At 42.3% G+C, this 19,283-nt stretch overlaps 1 protein-coding gene across 5 annotated transcripts in view; it reads right to left on the bottom strand.

Annotated features, from left to right (window-relative positions):
- Positions 1 to 646: 646 nt before the first annotated feature.
- The window catches only part of USP19 (ubiquitin specific peptidase 19), a 44,947-nt gene continuing 26,310 nt past the window's right edge, over positions 647 to 19,283 (bottom strand). For 3 of the 5 annotated variants that reach the window (XM_087708712.1, XM_087708714.1, XM_087708717.1), the window contains 10 exons: positions 18,816 to 18,956; positions 17,975 to 18,093; positions 17,705 to 17,842; positions 17,123 to 17,526; positions 16,453 to 16,563; positions 15,076 to 15,292; positions 10,929 to 11,081; positions 8,526 to 8,689; positions 6,563 to 6,747; positions 2,619 to 4,632 (listed from right to left, as the gene is read on the bottom strand). In XM_087708712.1, the coding sequence (XP_087564838.1) occupies positions 4,414 to 4,632; positions 6,563 to 6,747; positions 8,526 to 8,689; positions 10,929 to 11,081; positions 15,076 to 15,292; positions 16,453 to 16,563; positions 17,123 to 17,526; positions 17,705 to 17,842; positions 17,975 to 18,093; positions 18,816 to 18,956 (1,851 nt within the window). In that variant the 3' untranslated portion in view covers positions 2,619 to 4,413. Of the gene's footprint in view, positions 1,494 to 2,617; positions 4,633 to 6,562; positions 6,748 to 8,525; positions 8,690 to 10,928; positions 11,082 to 15,075; positions 15,293 to 16,452; positions 16,564 to 17,122; positions 17,527 to 17,704; positions 17,843 to 17,974; positions 18,094 to 18,815; positions 18,957 to 19,283 lie in introns of those variants that run through there. The other 2 variants (XM_087708715.1, XM_087708713.1) reach the window with 2 other exon arrangements.

The raw sequence follows: 19,283 nt of genomic DNA, 5'->3' as shown, positions 1-19,283 counted from the left end.
TAGCAGGCAATAGGGATCTTCTTACATTAAATTCCTACAGCAACCACTGAGAGTCTTAATTGTATCATAAATGAGTTTCCATGGCTGAAGATGATGAATTTTAGACTCTGAGCCGCCCTTGTACTAGCCCATCCACTTAACTGCTGCTATTGCTTTGTTTTCAGTGTTGTAAATACACACAGAGGAACAAACCATGTAGCAGAAACACATTCAGTTTATAATAAGAAACAACAAGGATATCCTGAAAACCCTGATTTATAGCACTTTTCTTGGCTAAGAATATCAAACTTACCAAAGCGATAGAACGAAAGTTTTAACTCTGGTTGTAATTAATTCTAGAGAATTGTAATTAATTCTGGTAACCAGGCTGGTAATCTATGCCAGAGTGGCATGGCAGCAGACTTAATGCACACAAAAACAGAAACAAGCAGCATTAAGTAAAATTTAATGACTCAGGACCCAAGACAAACACCAACTTTATACAAACGGAGAGCAAGACAAAGGTTTCCTAGGGAAAGGCCCCGGACAGCCTCATTTGGTTACAGCAATTCTGAGGGTGGGTGAAAGGGAGAAGGAGCCAAATATTTAAATAGTGATAGTGCTGGCAGTGGCTTTTCAACCCAAGGAAACCGCAAGGGATTAAAAAAAAAATCCAAAATTACTGAAGATAGCCAAATAGTAGGGCAGCCACCACTCTGTAGCCTTTGTGAAGGAAGAGGGGGAATAGCAGGTGCCAACCACCAGCCTCCTTCTCCCTGACAAGATGACACAATGCTGGTGAAGGGACCGAGAGAAAGAGGGAGCTCTGCTTCTCTCCCACAGGCCGATTCTGCGGCCAAGATGGTGTCCTGAGCTCAGGCTGCTGAGGAAGAGGAGATCTGGGAGAGCAGAGGAACAGGCAGCGAGGGCATGGAAGCTTGTGAAGCAGGCACGGTGGTATGGCAAAGTGGGAGAAGATCTCTTAGGGGCAGAGACCAATGGCCCCTTCCCCCTTGGCTTACAGCAGGGCAGGCTGAGCATGTGGAAGCGCATCTGCTGCTTCTCTGTGCAGGATGAACCTAACCAGAGCTCGGAAGGAAGTGGGGGGGGGGGACAGGACAGGAGCTTCGGGGATTGCACTGGGGGCTCACAAAATTTCCCCCCTGCATGCCGGCACAGAGCAGCTTCGGGTAGGGGACACAAAAGGGACCTTTCCATCTGGCAGGAGAGGAGGAGGCATGGGTGGAGCAGAAAGTGCTTGTGTGCTCAAAAAAAAGGTCACAGCAGCTCCTCCTCCTCCTTCCCACTGCAGGGGTGCACCAGGGAGTGGTGTGGGGGAAGCCACGAAACCAAGCCTTCGTATGTACACTGCCCTCCTCCAGCACACCATGCTTTTAGTCAATTTCCTCCATGTTGCTGTAGGATGGAGCGGGGTGCTCTGCAACCCCTTCTGGTGCCAGAGCAGGAGCAACATCAGTTGTCAGGCTGGGTCCAAAGGAAGGAGAGCTAATGCCCTGCAAATAGAACAAAGGATTAGACAGAAACGATAAAACCGCAGAGGATCCACAAAAGTTATTTATTCCCTCCCCCCCACCTCACTTCCCAGAGGGATTCAAACAAAAACATTTTGTTCCATTAAAATCTGAAATGATCAAAAGCCACAAAATACATATTTATGTATCAAACAAAGTTATGCTTTTATTAAAACAGAATGTGGTAGAAATAATTATAGTCTTGAAAGATGTGTGATGTTCCAGAACAAGGACCAGACTATTACTTAGAAGCCTGTGAAATCTGTCTGTGAAATTTAATTTCAGTTTATATTACATATGGTATTCACATACAAACAGACGCACCCAAAGCCTTACCAATAAGTTGCTTCTGTATAACTCCTGCATAATCACTTATTAATCTAGGGTTGTCTCATCTACTCTGTACAATTTGGAAAACTCTAAGCCAAACTTAATTCTATAACACCCCCCCCCCCAAAAAAAAACCTGGAATGAGGCAATCTGTATGAATTATACAAATTACAGGGTAGTTCTTATGCTGAAGATGTCCCAAAGGTGCTTTTTTCAAGAGGCAGCTGGACTTTCTAAACCAGAAAGTCCAGTTGTATCTTGAAAAAAGCACCTTTGGGACAACCATGACCTGGATGACTGAGAATTTCCTAGACATTATGCTGAAGATATTCTACTACTAGCAGAGAAGGGCAAATAGCTAAAACTTTACCTACTGACTGTAAAATCCTATAAACGATTCAGCTTTAATTTTTTCACCCTCCTAGATTTAAAAGCATTTTTGTAGTTCTTAAATCAATATAGGCAAACCAAGCCTGGTTGTTTAGGTTAAAACAAGAGAACTATCTTGGGGTCAACAGCCACATTCCATTATGTGGGCAGGGCAACTACTTGTTAAACTAACTTTAATACAACAATGGGGAGTGCCCACATATTTTGCTCTCCTTTTCTTCTCTCTTCCATTTCTCACTCTCCTGTTCATCTAGGGCAAGATCGATGGTTCATTCTTCTTAGGGATTCGTCACCCAAATTCCTCCCCATTTGCTTTCTGAGAGATCACCTGCATGTAATTATTAAGGTGTGCAATGCTATTGATTTGATAGCAAAAAAGGTTTGGAATCCTTGTGGGAGCAAACGCAACCCCTACAGATAGTAATTTTGCTGTTAAATCTGTAGCATTGCAAAACTTATTAACTCCTTAAGACAGCTGCAACTTTTTTTAGAAGCATTGGAAAAAACTCCACTTTTCTGCTTTCAAATCCAAAGCACTACCCAGTCGCTGGAAATTAATTTTTGCTGAAGACTGCCCATTCTTGTTTTAAATCAACACTAAATTTCATAGCAGCACACAACAAATTCTGAGCTGCCACAAAATCATAGAACACACAAAGTTCTCTCCTAGCATGGAGTCCTCTTCCGCTTTATCATTTCTATAGCTTTCGCTTTGCTGCAGCTTATTCTTTTTTCACCAGCACCAATGCAACTTTAGAGGTCAATACAATATGCACGTGACCAAAGGGACTGGAAGAAATCTGTTACTTTTAGAAACGTGGCTGCTGAATGGAAAAGCAGCTGAAAGTAAAAGAAAGAGAATCAACAGTGTTTAGAATACCTTGATTTTTATTAAATACAATAAATAAATAAATACAGTGAAAGTTTTTCCTCTGCACAATGCTAACTTTTCATTCACCAAGACAGTGGAGGATAGTTTAGAGGGGCTTCCCTTCTCCAAAATGAAAAGGCTCCCGCCAGACCCTGCTCGATGGCATTACTATTGTTAGTAACTTTTCATTCCTTGAGACACAGCGAGAATAACTGGCCATCAGGAATGGTTAACCTGAAATCTTTTCTCCTTCCCTAAAGAATCTGAAAAGGTTCTCTGAAACTACTACTAGGAAGAATCTGTAAAGATGTTAGGAATTAGATTCGTATGAATAATATTAATAAAAATAACAAAAGGGTGAAACAAAGAATTTGATTCATTCCAAGTCTAGGAGTTCTCAACTCTGACTCCTGGCTAAAGCTGAGGTCCTATGTCAAGCTATTTGAGCTGATAGTCTGAAGGCACAAGAGACGTTTTATATCCCAGATTGCAGGGCCAGATTAAAATACTACAGGGTCAATCAATAGTAACTCCTTACTTTAACTTCTACTTTATGCATGCACAGAAATAGGCACGCAAGCATCCACAAAAATATGTACAGAAGCAAAATGCAAGATAAGGAAGGAGAAGGAGGAGAAAAGAGTGTTCCTTTATACTCGTATCCAAATACAGTGGCATAGCTAGATCAATATCTAATATGCTTTTTTTTAAAAAAAACAGGGGAGGCTGAACTCTCTGGTTACAGCATGGTAAAGAAATCTAACCCACCAATGTTTATAAAAGTCAATGATACATCTTCCCTCCCCCAATAATGGAAAAGATGGTCATTAAAAATCTTTGACTTCCTTCAAACAAGGGGCCAATGAGGAAATGATCAGTCTTGCAATAACTCTCTCAGGGGATGTTGGTGTCAGCCAAATTAGGGGAATTCTATCAGGATAGATGGCAGTCAGGTCAATCTTACAACCACATCATTATGGACAAAATATCTCTGGATCTGCAGACTCTGTTGAGCTACAGTCATTTGCTAGCCCTTGATTCATATGACGTAGTTTTCAAGAGCTATTTAGGAAAGATTTGTTCCAGAGAAATATCAACTATCTAGATGCTTAGATGAGAACTTCCTGTGACTGTAAATCCATGTAATTAATCAGCTGGAGAGAAAAGGCACTGGGCCTGGTGTCTTCAACATAGGACTGACATTAGGGCTTCATCTTGTGCTACTTGGCATCCTAGCCACTTAGCTACAAAGATGCCATAGAGGACAACACTGCAACTGGCTGCCATCCTTCAGGTGCCTTGCTACTGCCGCTACCTCCAGCGGGTCTGATAGATGAGAGGGTAGAAGACATTGAGGAAGAGTGCCACAATGGCCGCCATGGTGCCCAGGACAAAGTATCGGACATGGCCTTCATCAGGACACTCTGAGCTGAGTTTTCTTGTCCTTTGGCTGCAAGACCTCCAAGGGTTCCTCATCAGCCTTCTGGCAGCATCCTCTTCAGCCTCCAGTTCCTGCCAGAGCAGAGAAGCCTGCGATGTGGAAACCTGCGTCAGCACTTGAGGAGAACATAATGGCAAACCCCTCAATCACCCATGCTTTGTCCTGCTTCTTTTATCTAATTTATACAACTGCCCATCTCACTTATAATGTGGCTATCCCGGAGACCCTGCCCTTCACACTACCAGTTTTCTGAAACAGCCTATATATCTGCCTGATTACAATTCTAATAGTAGGCCATGTTTAGATAACAAGGACCTCCTTGGGACAGAGTGAATAGCACAAGCCACATGAAGATGGAGGAAAAACCTATCAGTTAGGCATACATGCTGGCTGGCTTGGTGGAAATCTTCCCAGTCTGCCAACTTATTCCATTCAATAAACACAGGCACCAAATAATCACTGTTCATGCTTTCTTGTGCGAACAAAGGACATTCGGTTGGCCAACCAGTCACACTGAGTGGGAACAGCCAGTCACAGACAAGCTCTTGCTGATGAGAACATGAGGAACTGAAGATAAACCGGTAGCATCCAAGTGTGTGCAGGTGAGAATTTTAAAGGATGAGAAGCCTAATCTAAGCCTTTGGTAAGTGAAAAATCATAAAGACCAGTCTGAGATGATAAGTAAGTATAGTAATCTCCTTTTCTTTTTAATTAAGACAGATGCACAGGAGAAATTAGTCAAAGGGTAATCAGTCATAGACCATATTTTCATGTGCAGGATGATCCACTCCGGGCAGTCAGCCAATCACATCGATTTTCTACTGATATTTAAAGCCAAAGCAGCCATATCATCTTTCCCCATTTGGTCCCCTGGGTTTTGTGGACAGGAGCTGCTTCTTCCCAAGTTCTCAAGTTTTAAAGCTTGTTCTGGGAAGGAAATGCTGGAACTGATGTAAGGGCCTGCTGCGAGTGACCATAGGCATAAAAGGAATCATGGCTTAAGCATAAAGACCCTCTGAATAGGTCTTTCTGGGCCTATTTCTCCTCCACAGGTATATGTTTTCCAGAAGCCTGAGCAGACGCCAAGCTCAAAATGGACTGTCAGCAAACTGTAGGAAGCTCAGAAAGGACAAGGCTAATGCAGCCCGTCTTTCATATCCTTGGATGAAGCCCAACTTAACTTTCCACCTAGGAAGCCATTATACCACATGGATCCCACTATACCACATGGCTACAGAATCCTAGGGTATACTTGGGGCCACAATTACACTTGTATTTGAAAGTCCTCATTGCTAACTATGCTAAGATCATTGACAACATTTGAGAGAAGCCCAGTCCTACCATATTAGGGGGTGGGAAATAAAGGAGAAAGAGAAGGGAGAGGAATCTAACTGCAGAACTGAGTGCGTAAGAAATTTATTTTATATCTTGCCATCATCATCATCATCATCAGTAACTCAAAGTGATATATACTTAATACAGTATTCATTCCTCCTCTATTTTCCCCACCACAACAACCCTGTGAGGCAAATTGGGCTCAAAGAGACTGACTTGCTCAAAGTCATCAAGCCAGTTTTCATGCCTCAGAACTCCGCTGGCTGCTTGAGTTCTGTTGCGCTGCATCGTCCCTAACAATTTACTATTATCTCTTGAAATACATTTTCCAGAGATAATATCTTTTACCACAATTGCTCTAAATTCAACTCTGCAGTTTTCAGCTGGTGTATCCCTTCTGGCTCCCGAGAAGAAAGCGTCTCTTCACTCCCCCATTCCAACAGACACACACACTTGTAAGGATTTCTCATTTTTGCAATGTTTTTCCTGCCATCTTGTATACTTGTTTTTCTCCAGCATTTCACTGGGATATACCAGAGGACAAACAGCACCCACAGCTCCCCACTCTCTCGGCCACAGCTGCAAGCAGAGCCCAGCAGATATCTCAATTGCCAACAATGAAAAAAAAAAAAAAAGAATTAGTTCAGTCCAGTCTTCCCAAGGTGGACTGAAGGAACTCCTCACCTGACTGGCTGCTGCTTCTGCAGATGGAGCCAAGTCCGCTCGGGGGTCTGAGGGACGAGGAGGTCCTCGAGGGGGTCTATCTACAGGAGAATTCCGTCGGCGGTAGAAAAGCACATAAGCATATCGGGTCACAACCTGGCTTTCATCCACTGTAGTCACGGTGCTGTCATCAAAGAGCCGCCAACCTGAAAGAAGGGAGGAGAGGGATAAGCACGGAGTCTTTCAAAGCACGGGCCACCTCGTGCAGAGGCCTACTACTTCTGCTCCTGCCATCTCACGTCTTCAAAAGTTATACCTTTTTTTTAAACCTACAGACTCAAATGTAATTTGCACCTTAAGTGTTCTGATTCTGTAGTTTTGTCTTGCCTTCAGAACTGAGCTCATGAATGTTGCTTTCATGGCAGTGGTGGTATATTGGAGGAAGGAGTGTTGGTCAGCTACATAGTTAAAAGGAGATGCTATTCCTACTGATCCTCCTGTTAAAATGTATTCAGTGTATGGAGAAATATTTAATGATGCTAAATTCAACTATCTTTTCTGACTGCGATAAATTAAACCAAGCATCAGGAGGACAATGTTGCTAACAGAAAAAAAAAGGAGGGTGGGTAGTAGCAACTCAGGAAATAGCAAATATAACCTTTCAAAGATTCCTCATTTGGACCACTTTGCCAGCTTCTGTGCTGACCAGAAGATGCTAGAACTCTATCCTCTTTCTCTAAGAGCAAGGAGGCTAAGTAACTAGATACCAGACTCTTGAGCAAATTATACCTGAAGCAACAGTAATCCTCCTTAGACCTTTTCCAGAAAATAATACTCTTGGGGGTGGGGGAGAAGACATCAGTATCAATATCCTACTAAGCACATGCAGTAAGTAATCAGCTTTCTTCCCTCCATCTTCCTAATCCCCAAATGTGGAAGGAACTTTTATTGAACGTGACCTCCGAGGGCAGAAAAATTATAAACAGCCATTCTGAACTACTATCCAATTCCTTATTACTTTGCAGCTGGGCTGTTCTTGGATATTTCAAGTTGATCTATCACTGTACCAAGCTTGTTCCAATAAGGACAGGGGACTGTTTCTTTCTCCTTTAAAGTGAACAAAGCAGGCAAAACAACACCGACGAGCAATGTTTCGTTCTATAACGGAGGAAGGTATCATTGAATGTGCTGCTTCAAAGGCAGCACCAGGCCAAATACCCCAACTAAGTATTCTTCTCATTTCTGGCCTTGCCTAAGTCTGAATAATGAGAAATTGGCAGAATCCACTGAATCTGTGACAAATTATCTTCTATTTTTTATACTCTTTGTCCTCTGCCAAGAAACATTTTTTTTTTAAAGTGAGAACACTCCCAGAGCAGCACAGAGGAAAATTCAATATCCCTCCTCTGGAAAACAGCTAAGGGCTGTCAATGCCAGAGAACTTCTTCAATTGGAACTGAGGTTATTCTAAATTAATCTCTAAGGTTGCCTGATCTATTAACCTTTCTGTTTGCCTGACAACATTAAACAGAACAGAATTAACAAATATGCCTGGGGCCATTTTGTTGGGCAGGCTAAGAGCAACTAATGGTGCCTCAGATATTTATTTTCCCAATCACACTACTTACATGTGGCACAACACTATCTCGCTGAATTCTGCAGATAGATCCATTAAATTAGGAGGAAGGACTGAACTAAAATTTAGATTTCCACTGTGCCATCTGAGGGGAGTGAGCTCTGAAATGACTTGCATCCATTGTACACATTTCTTGTAGAACAACAGCAAAAAGATCTAAGGGCTGGGAACAGAAAAGGAGGGGTCTCCCCCCCCCCCCTTCAACTGGATGTGCAATCTTAAAAGTCATATGAAGTTGATCCTAGGTTTCCATGAAACCTCTAGCAGGAAACAGAAAATCCCTCTTCTACATGAATTCCCTGGCTCACCTGTTGAAGATTAGTGGAGCTAAAGTCTTCCCCTACTCACCAACATCACTACGTTGGCTGTTCTTGTCACTAGGCAGCCGGGCACAGGCTGTGTAGTGCCCACCAATCATGCCCCCGTAGTGATTGATTACTGCATACAGATCATACATGGGCAACTGCTGCTCATCTTTCTGGCCAATGCAGAACTTGCTCAGGTCCAAGCTCCTGAGGATAGAATAGAGGAAGTTAGACAGTTGCATACTTTGTACCCAATTCCATTCCTATCTTTTCTTTCTTAGAGGCAACCCTGTTTACCAGCTAGCCTTCTTTACTGAGACAGCCTTCCCTGTATCTTTAGCTGGACTTAAACTCAGATCAATACAAACCATACTATTACAGAAGATTGAATACAGGAAGGCAGCCACTGGGGCATATATGAAAGAATTTTGAGAGCTTTGGAGTCAAGTTTTGCTTTGAACTTAACTCTCTCTTGTAATGGAGTGGCCATCCAATCTGAAATGGATCGGGGCCCAAAATCTAATTTGAATTCACATCTTTTCAGTGGTTAATGGCTTCTTTGCCTCAACTTTTTTTTTTAAAAAAGAGAAACCCCGCAGGTATCTTCTTTCTGGAACAATCATGCATGGTCTGATAATCATCCACATAATAATCCAAGAAAAAAAGAGGAGTCTTTGTGCTATTCCAAATACACATCCACGGTTTTGGTTTTGTTTTCAGAGCAAAGAAGAATGAAAAAGGAACCCAACGTTCTTAGTGGACGCCTCTGCTTCTAGAATTTCAGTCAGAATTTGATTACTGTTTAAGGAAGAGATCGAAAGAATCCTATCCCATTAACCCAATTAAGATTCCTATAATCAAGAGGTCTCTGATTTGGGCTATTAGGTTGGGATTTCATGCTTGGCGTGTTCCGTTTAAAAGATCAAATAACTAATGATCAAAAAAGTGTAGAACAAGTGCAATAAATATGTATTTATTACAATACAGTATTTCTATACCTCTGACTCCACAAAGACTCCTGATAGCTTATTATATACACTGAAAAAACTATAATGTAAAATGACTCATATATCTGTTAAACATACAGATTATTATTTTTTTTAAATCCATTTTCAACATTTCCATTCAATTTGCCAGTATCCCTTCCATGGCTCTCATTATAACCCTTAAAGTGGGTTGGTCCCTTTTTCGCTATGTTCTGATTTGGAAGCTTCAGAACTAAATAGATCCCTTATGTCCTGCCGATGCAAGGCCCCCGTTTTGCCTTTTAAAACTCCCGCCTCTCAAAACCAGGTGGAGGTTTTATTCCATCTCAACAAGCCAGGCAAACTTTGGGCTTGCCCTCCTCTTGAAAAGATTGCACACTCTTGCTGTAGAGACTAAAGTACTAGAACAGCCAATGGCCTTATTCAGCATAACCAATTTCGTTGTATTTATTTTGTACAATGACAATAAAGGATATACTATACTATATGGTTTATATGTTCTGCCCGAAGAGGAATGTTCGCCATTGCCCAAAGATAAATACATGCATATGGCTTTTTTTGCTTTCAGACTGTTTTGTGTACTCCACAATCATGCTCAGACACAGCAAGCTTTGGAGTGACCAACATCATGACTTCTGAGGTGGCTCGCTTTATGAAATATGCTCCAAAACCTCCCCATTTAATTCCCAGAGGGAGAAAAATCAAGTGGATGGTGATGGTGAGAAAAATGAACTCAGCTCATTTATTTCAAAGTGAGAAGATTAATTCAAAACAGTAGAGGAACTGCTGCTACAAATACGAAGAATGTTTATGTGAGGAGTTAAGCTGTTTTTACAGTGAGCCTTCTTTCATCAAATAAATGGTCACTGAAGACAGTAAATATATCCCATTCCTGGAGCAGCTTTGATATACACCCCACCATCCCATCCATAAACTGAAGCAAATCAACAGTGCAGTTTAATTCAGCTGCAAAGATTAGTGTTTCCTCAAATCCTGTGGCTCAGTTACCTCAGAAACAGACTATGGGAAGACCTTGCCTTTTTGTTACCCTTTCTCTATTCTCTTCTTTCCTCCCTCTACATGGAGGAAGTAATGCCTTTCTCCATACAAAGGAAAGTAAGAAGCAATAGCTCGCTCTCCTCCTGTTCAGATGGCTTTCAAGAAGAGAGGCAAGGTCTCTGTGGGCCAGGGGCAGACAGATCCTCTCTGAGTCTCTTTCCACATTTATAGCAGAGAACCTCCAATACCAGAATGATCAAAGGCCCAGAATTAAGGGGAAAGAATTCCCCAAAAGACTGTCCCTCTCTTTATGTGTTAGGTTAATTGGTCCTGAATGTATGACAAAGCCCAAATAGTATAAACCATCCTTTGTTGCTCAGAATGGTCCTATCTAAAGAACTGCTTGGGTCTCCACGATGTTAAAGAGATGAATAAAGCGACACACCTTGCCATAACCTCACCTGACTGGGAAATCCACCATGTCGTTGATCTTGTCTCGCCAAATAAAGCTGCGGAAGGAAAAGCGCTTGAGCTGTATGATAAGGATGTTGGGCAGACGCCATAGCATCAGCTGCTTGGATGCCTCACGGTGCTGCTTACACTTTGGGCAATACCTGTGGAAAACAGAGCAGGTAGAAAGATAAAGAAGGTTCCTCAGCATCACCGGCTGTTATTGTCAAGCTAAAGAGTTCTGGTATTCTCACTAAAAGAAACCAATACGATGGCCCTCAGAACAGCCACCTTGAGAGAAAAATGTCTAGCACTAGAGAGTTTTCTCAAAAAAAAGAAAAGAAAAAAAAAGATTTATTTCTTGGTTCTACCTGAAAGGTCTTGCCATTGGTTTCTGATAACTGGTTTGTTCTTAACCCTTATACAAGTAAGAATGTGCTATATTGATACCGGTAGTGATTCTATATTTTAGAATTTTATATATTTTTAAATAGCAAATATTGTAAGTGATGAAGTCAAGCTAATGCTAGTACTGAAAAAAGTGTGCTGGGGGTGGGTATCCTGTGGTCCCATAGGATATCTCTTTTGTGGAGCCAAAGAGTAGGAGGGGCCAAAGGTGTGGGCCCCTTTTTTGTATTCTGGGATTTAGAGATGCATCCATTCCATCCCTTAAAATTCAGAGCCCACAGACCAAAACGGGCCCTGCAATGCAGTCCTTGACTTGTCACACAAAGCCTGATGTCTCTCTCAAGCTGGCAGAAGTTGTGCTCGCCCTATTGCTAAAGCTAATGATAAAATTTCTAAACTCAAAGATGATCACAACAGGCACAATTAAATATAAGAAGCTAATTTAGTAACCGAGCACAAAATCTGAACTTCTTAATTGAAAAAAAAGAACATTTCCATGTTCCATCATTTAGTGAACAACATGATGTGCCCAGGTAATTTATCCTTGACAGCTGGGTACGTCTAAGTGACAATCCCAATAATTACACTATTTAGCAGAGCTTTCTATCTTGTTAATGTTCTCCTGCAATGCCTGGGGGAGACAGATCATAAGCCTGTCAATCCTTTTGGCAATTTGGGCTAGCACCAAGCATAGTCACATCAGAAAACTAGGCTGGGTACGGAAAGCACAGGGTCTGGTGGCTCTCCTAGATTATTTGCCAGCTAGTGCTGTGGAAAGTTGCTAGTTTCACCTCATGGTCTGGGGGATGCCGTAAGTTCTCTTTTGCCCTCCGTGTTCCTTAATATCAATATAAATTGCTGGGGGATGTCATCTGAAGGTTTGGGCTAAGGTGTCCTCAATATGCAGATCACAGATTGCTCATTAGTACTTAGGGACCCTGAAACATGACTCCTGAGAATATTTTGGCCTGGATGAAGGGAAAAATAAATTTAATTGTGGTGGGATCACCAGCTGAAGGAGAGGAGACATTCCAGCTTGGAGTCAGTTCAGGAGAGGAAACACCTGAGGTCCAACCCTTAGGTCTGTATTTGCTTGTTTTCAAAGGAAGGCAGACAACCTGGCGAGATTCTCGTCATATAGGTGATCAGCAATAAAGTCTCTACTTGGTCCTATTTGTGGATTAGTTCCGGCTGTTTGCACCTGACGTTAATGCAGATAACATTGTAATAAAGAAGGAATATCTGAAACTGAATGGAAGCATTCTACTGGTTTTGGATGGGTCCCTCCACCAGGCAACTCCTCCTCCTGCCTCTCCATCCTTGGTCTGCAGCAAGCTGTTATTCTCTGTGCAAGTACAGATGGTGGCAATAGTTTTGAATGTCTTTCATGCCAGACTTTCTTTCAGTCAACTCAAGGTGCTGAACTTTTTAAGCATTATGCACGTTGAAACAAAGAGACACACTGCTTCCATAAATTAGGTTTGGCAAACCTTCTGACCACCCAGTGTGTCACTGAGGACAGAGCTTATTTTAAAGGATGGCCTCCTTCCCAATAGAGAGCAAAGTTTGGATTTTATTTATTTCAGTCAGAGTTTGAATACCTTTTTGTCCAATTTGCTCGAGTTGAGTAGAGTAAATAATATCTTTTGCGATTAAGCTGATTTTACTGTATTAAGTTATTCTTCCATTGTCAAGATTTTGCTAAATGTAAATATAGTATTAATGTACCAGGTTTTATTGTATTATATCACATAGTTTTTTTATCATTTATAAACTGCCTACGGGGATTTTTAAAAATTTATAAAAGCTTAAATGTTTATAATTTCAAAGTGTTTTGACATGCTTACAAAGCATGTCAAAACACTTCAAAATATAAAAAAACCACAATGTGTCCGAATGTCTGATTCATTAAATGAATCTGGTGACCTATAAATAGTGTGAAATAAACAAAGCATATCTTGCTTCTCTGTTTATGCAACACTCAAGAAGAATTATAGCAATTACAAATGCAAATTGGAAAACAAAATTAAAAAGTACTCAAAGTCAAGGCAAAATTAGAATTAATGCATTTAACATCCAAACAATTCAGCTAAAAACCAAATGCTTGACAAAAGATATTAGTTTTTGCCATTTTCCTAAAGAATGTCACTTGGAGAGTGGGGGTCTGGGATATCACGTGGGAAGTGCACCCTACAGATTGGTGGATGTATAAAAAAGCTACAAATTTTTGTATTCAAAGACATAAACTGATTCAGAGAATTTTATATATTAATATACAATTGAGACCTTTCTTTTGGGATTAATGGACAAACAGTTGGAAAAGTTTGTTTCTGTATATGATAACTGCACAGAAAGATTATTTGTATGCACAAAGATGGAAAGATTTAGCATTATCCATAATGGAGGAATGCTTAATGAAGATGATGGAACTTGCTGAGATGGCCAAATTGACTTCTTTGATTGGAGAAAAGACAACATTTATGTTTATTGCTGACTGGAAACCCCTTATGGACTTTTTGTGTAAAACAGAAAAAAAAATACAATTTATGGTTTTGATTATTAGACAGGAAAGATTATAGAGAAGAGAATCATGATGTAACTTTAGAGAAAGGACAAATTTTAAAATTGTACTTATAACAACTATAAAGAAGATTGGAAGCCACTTCTTCATATCTTTTTTCGTTCTTTCTTTTTTATTTTCTTGCATTTTTGGCTTTTTCTTTAATTTCTTTTTTCTTTCTTACTTTGCCTTAGCTTGCATTAGTTTTTATGTTCCTTTTCAAAACTTTCAATAAAACTATATGCAAAAAGGAGAAGCATATTTCAGAGCTATATAAGAGAACTTTCTTTCCCATATACAAAAATAGTCCAGGCTTTGGCAGCGTAGTGATCATCAAAAGGACCTCTCCTACTGACCTCAGTAACTGGGCAAACTGACTGGTGAAGAGGTGGGCCCTCAAAGAGGCAGGCCCTAAACCAATGTTTTTAAATTTTTAAGATTTGTGGACTTCAACTCCTAGAAATCTCCAGCCAGCCTGTTAGCTGGGAAATTCTGGAAACTGAAGTCCAGACATCTTAATGCCCCTAAAGTTGAAAAACACTGTCCTAGGTTATTCAGCATGTTAAACATCAGCATTAATAAGTTCAATCATGCTTAACACCATATAGTTCTTCTATCAGTTAGCAGTCTAGACACCATTTTTTTGCACCAAATTCAATTTTCAAATGCAGCTCCATAGAAAGTACACAACAGTAGTCAAGACCTGCTACAGCACGGGGCTGGATTAGAAGACCTCCAAGGTCCCCTCCAACTCTGCTATTCCATTATACCCAAGGTGACTGTAGCGATCAGTAAGTCTAATCAGCATAGGAACTGTCACACTGGTGTACTAGTGAAAGTGGGACACAGATGCTCTTTTATCAGAGCCATTGTACGTGGATCCAGAGAGTTGAATCACGAAGTACTTTCAAAGGTTAAACCTGATCTTTTTGAGAGGAAAACCCTATCTAAAGTAAGCTTCCCTTCAATCCTAAATCGTACTTTCTCATCTAAGCAACATTCAAGGTTGCCTAGTGCTTCCTTGGAATTAAATGTTAATTGGGAGCTTTAATCAAGGTTAATTAAAACTGTGACAAACCACAGCACAGGGGACAGGATACAACCTTAAACACCAAATTTCTTTATTTACTTTATTACCAATCAATTTTTGGAAATAGCCTAAACAAAAATCCCACAAATCTCTTCCTTACCAGGCCTCCTCAGGGGCTAAGACTTCTGGCTTGGTGAAGAGGTTGAGACACTGTTCCAGGGTGAAGTGTCCTGCCCTGGCTGCTTCACTGGCAGAGCCTGGATCCTCGACACACTCCAGCTCCTTAGACTCCACCAATACAAACTCTTTCATCCTTTCATTGTTTTTCCACACCAGGGCCAGAGAACAGTCATCAGTCAGATCCAGGGGGGCATCTCCTACAAGGCAGAAAAGGTTAGAAGTGCTGTTGCTCATTCCTCCATGCTGGGCCTAAACAAGCACCCAAAAACTAACAACTCAAGAGGTAGTTCCCCTTTTTCTTGCTCGCACAAAGCAAAGCAAAGCCATATTTTTAACACGACTCTGTGAATAAGAACAACTTACAAGCCTTAATATGCTGCTAGGCTACCTGCTGGCTCTCCAGGTTAGTGGATGGGGTAAGTATTATGCCACTGAGGGGAGAGCAAAACAGACATCTAAAATGCGTCAAAAAGGACACATCACAATCCATTGTGTTTCTGCAACTTTGCAACAACAAAAAAAACCAAAACAAATTATGCAAGCTGAAGAGGAGGAGGAGGAGTAAGGAGAAAATTGGAAATTCTGTCTCTCAGTATTGTGCTTTCCCTGCCAAAGACTTGTGCTGGTTTGAGAAATCTTGAGGAGTATATATTACATGTCTGATATTGGACAGATAAGGCAACATTCAATCGGTCAGAATATTTAGGATGCCAGTATTTGCTAAACATATGTAAGAGCTGATGAACAGCTGTACTGAAGGATGAGAGCAAGGAGATAACATGAGAGCCAAGGTGGCGCAGTGGTTAAATGCAGCACTGCAGGCTACTGCTAGATCAGCAGGTCAGCGGTTCAAATCTCACCGGCTCAGGGTTGACTCAGCCTTCCATCCTTCCGAGGTGGGTAAAATGAGGACCCAGATTGTTGGGGGCAATATGCTGACTCTCTGTAAACCGCTTAGAGAGGCCTGAAAGGCCTATGAAGCGGTATATAAGTCTACTGCTACTGCTATAAAAGTATTCCCAAAAGTCAGTTTTCTTTGTATTACAACTCACAATACAATACCAATTTATATATGCTTACTTGCATTAATCAAATATGCCACATCTTTGCTGTAGAGCTTCATAACATCAGCATGGGAGTTATAAAGTGAGCATGCATGCATCTACCCATCCAACCATCCATCCATCCTCATTTACTTTCCAATGATTCAATAGCACCATTCCTCGGCTCAGGTGACCAGGTGTAGCTGATAACAATCTATGCCTGAATCTGTGTGGTTCCGTCTGACATTTCCCAATCAAACATTCAAGCTGATTTTCTTCAGGAACATTAAGCTCTTTTTAATCTGCACTCTCACCTTTATCCTCTAGTTTCTGCTCCTTGCTGGTTGCATCAATCTTATTGATGTAAAACTGAGTAACTTGAGAACTCAGCCCTTCAGCTGGATGCTGATAACCGGGAATGGCAGCTGTAGGGAGGAGAAGGAGGGAGGGAGAGTCAGTGACACAGCATAGCTAGCCAGCTTTTCTTTTTCCTGATCAAAACTCAAATCTCCTTCTTACAGCCCGAGAAGCAGATAAGTAGAAAACGGCACCATTCAGCATGTCTCAGCTATGAGGAACCACACAAAGTGTTCAATGGCCCTGCGTAAGAATCATTACTCCTTGTCATTCACTCTGAGCATTGCCACTCAGCTGTATTCAGCCCTCCCCCCCCCAACCCCCCTCTGGAACGTACATGGAACATATTGTTATCCTGACCCCAACTCTCCAAGTCATGCTTCATAGGAAGACAGGAGAAAAACACAACAATACAAATAGCTGATGATATGGATTTCACATTTGGTTCCTTGACAAGAGTTAAGAATAGGAATCGCACAGATGCTTATCCCTTACTTCCTCCACAGAGATACATAAAAGAAGAAATATAAGGCAAAGCTGGGTCAGAACTGCACTGAAAAATCACCAGGATTCCCTTGGAATGCAAATTTCAAGCAAAAGATAGCTGGGAAATCTGCGCTTAGTCACCTTCTGGCCTGGGGATTCTTTCATATGGCAGCTCCCGTTCCAGACAGCTCTCAAGCGGGAACTCCGCAGGTGATTCAGAGTAACCTGAATCTAAGCTTAGGCCTGAGCTTCTCCCCGTGGGGATCTTGCTTCTGACTGTGCTGGCATCCCCTAATTCAGGCTGTAGCTCAGGGGCGGAGAAAGATGTCTGGGGCTCCTGCAAGAGGTGTGGGGCCCTGGCTCCGTCCCCAGATTCCATGGCGCTAGTTTCAACAGTTGTGGCGGAGGCGGCGGCAGCCGACCCCACTGTAGCGCAGCTATTCCTGACCGGAGGCTCTTGTTTTTCTGAAGACAGAAGAGGCAGGCCTTGCTCGGACGGCATCCTACCCACCTGGAAAGGTGGTTGGAACACACTGACTGAGTACCTGAAAAGGAGTAGTAGAGCAGCTGATCAGAATGCAGTCTTAAAATACCTCCTCCCCTTTTCCCCTCCCTCAAAGCAGCTAGTCCTGCAAAGGCAATGAGACTAGCCTAACCCAAGCCTACAAATGAGCCAGACAACCACCCATGTCCAAAAATACTGCTGGCACCCAGATATTTTACCTTGCGTAGCCTTCCAAAAGCTGAGCTAATCGTGCATAGGTGAGGCGGGATTCGGGTATGCTGATAAGAAAGGGGAAGCCAATATTCTCGGGGCGGCACAAGGTTTTGTGGTTGGACCAGTGTGTTCTCTGACACCCTCTGAAAACAAAGACACAATAGGTCTCTCATGGGGAAACTAATGACTCTCTTCCCATCCCGCAACCCCCCCAGCAGTCAAGAAGAAAAAGGGGTCTCTCTCTGGCTTTGAGAGAGAGCCAGAGGATAACTCACACATTGCAGTAGCCGACCCGATAGCACCGAGTGCAGCGCTTCAACTTCTCTTCATCCGACTGCTGCTTTTTCTGACAGGCGGCACATTTGGTGATGGGAATGCTGGGCACCTGAGGGCGCTAAGGAAAGATGGCCCACATGATAAGTCAAAGCAGCAATGATCTCAGATGGAAACCCTGGCAGTCCTCCAGGGATCATCCAGCACACGGTTTGGATTTACGATGGCGCTGAATGAAGGGACTTGTGAACAAAATTCAGGCACTCGGCCACCAGTTTGCGGATGACGAGTTGCAGCATCTCACGGTCATGTGATCGCCTTTTGCGACCTTCCCTGCCAGCTTCACACAAGCAAAGGCAATGGGGAAGGCAGCAGGGAAGGTTGCAATTCACCTGGGCAACTCTCTCCTGCCTTTTTTCACTCATTTGCATCACACCCTCCTTGCCCCCTTTGCTCACCTACGTCCTGCAACCTCCTTCCCCAGACTTCCTGTGTTCGCACTCACACGCACATATGTGTAAGTACCAGTGCTCTCCTTCCCAGATTACCCTGTGCTTGCACACAAGCATAGCCCCTCCCCCCCTCCATCATGTCTTGAGTTACCTTGACAACTGGGACTCTCTGGAGGCTGAGTGACGTGTTTTAGGACTGCATTGCTTAGCAATGGCAATCCGGGGTCTTAATTCCAGGTGTAACTGAAGGACTACTTGTGCAAGCTTTGCCGAAAGGGATCTGCCATGATCTCAACCCTCCAACGTGCTTGGAGAAGCTTGTTCTTCCGCTGGTTATAAAACTGCAACTTCCCCTGCCCTTCTTGACTTACAGTCTACTGGGGCCACTCACTTGTTGAACCTGCAGCTCCACCACCCGCTCCTTAGCCAGCTCTGGAGAGAGCACCTCAAAGCACAGCAGAAGATCGGTGGGAGAGACAGCATCCAATGACTGGGAAGGCAGGAATATGCGGTGGAAGTGGTTCTTGATCACCTAATCAAAGAGAAGAGAATTGAAGTCATGCCTTTGGCAGTATCCTTTACACACACACACACACACACACACACACACACACGTTTTCACCAAACAGTTTGCCTAAAAACTTGACCATCACAATAAGTTGTATGGGTAATATCATAGATTGGAACAGAAGACCCCTTAAAAGTCACTTAGATGGTGAGAGGGGGCGGTGTATAAATTTGATTCAATAAATAAAAAATAAAAGTGGAAGTACAACAACAGCCACTATCATAAAAACTGTGGTTGCTCTAAACAGCAAATATATATCTGACCTGCCTGGGAACTGCTTAACTGGCCATT

This window comes from Thamnophis sirtalis, unplaced genomic scaffold, assembly GCF_051295495.1.
Source record: "Thamnophis sirtalis isolate CommonGarterSnake01/CBP01778 unplaced genomic scaffold, rThaSir2_p1.2 scaffold_3, whole genome shotgun sequence".
NCBI classification, from domain to species: Eukaryota; Metazoa; Chordata; class Lepidosauria; order Squamata; family Natricidae; genus Thamnophis; species Thamnophis sirtalis.
This window is presented reverse-complemented; position numbering and strand designations above follow the sequence as displayed.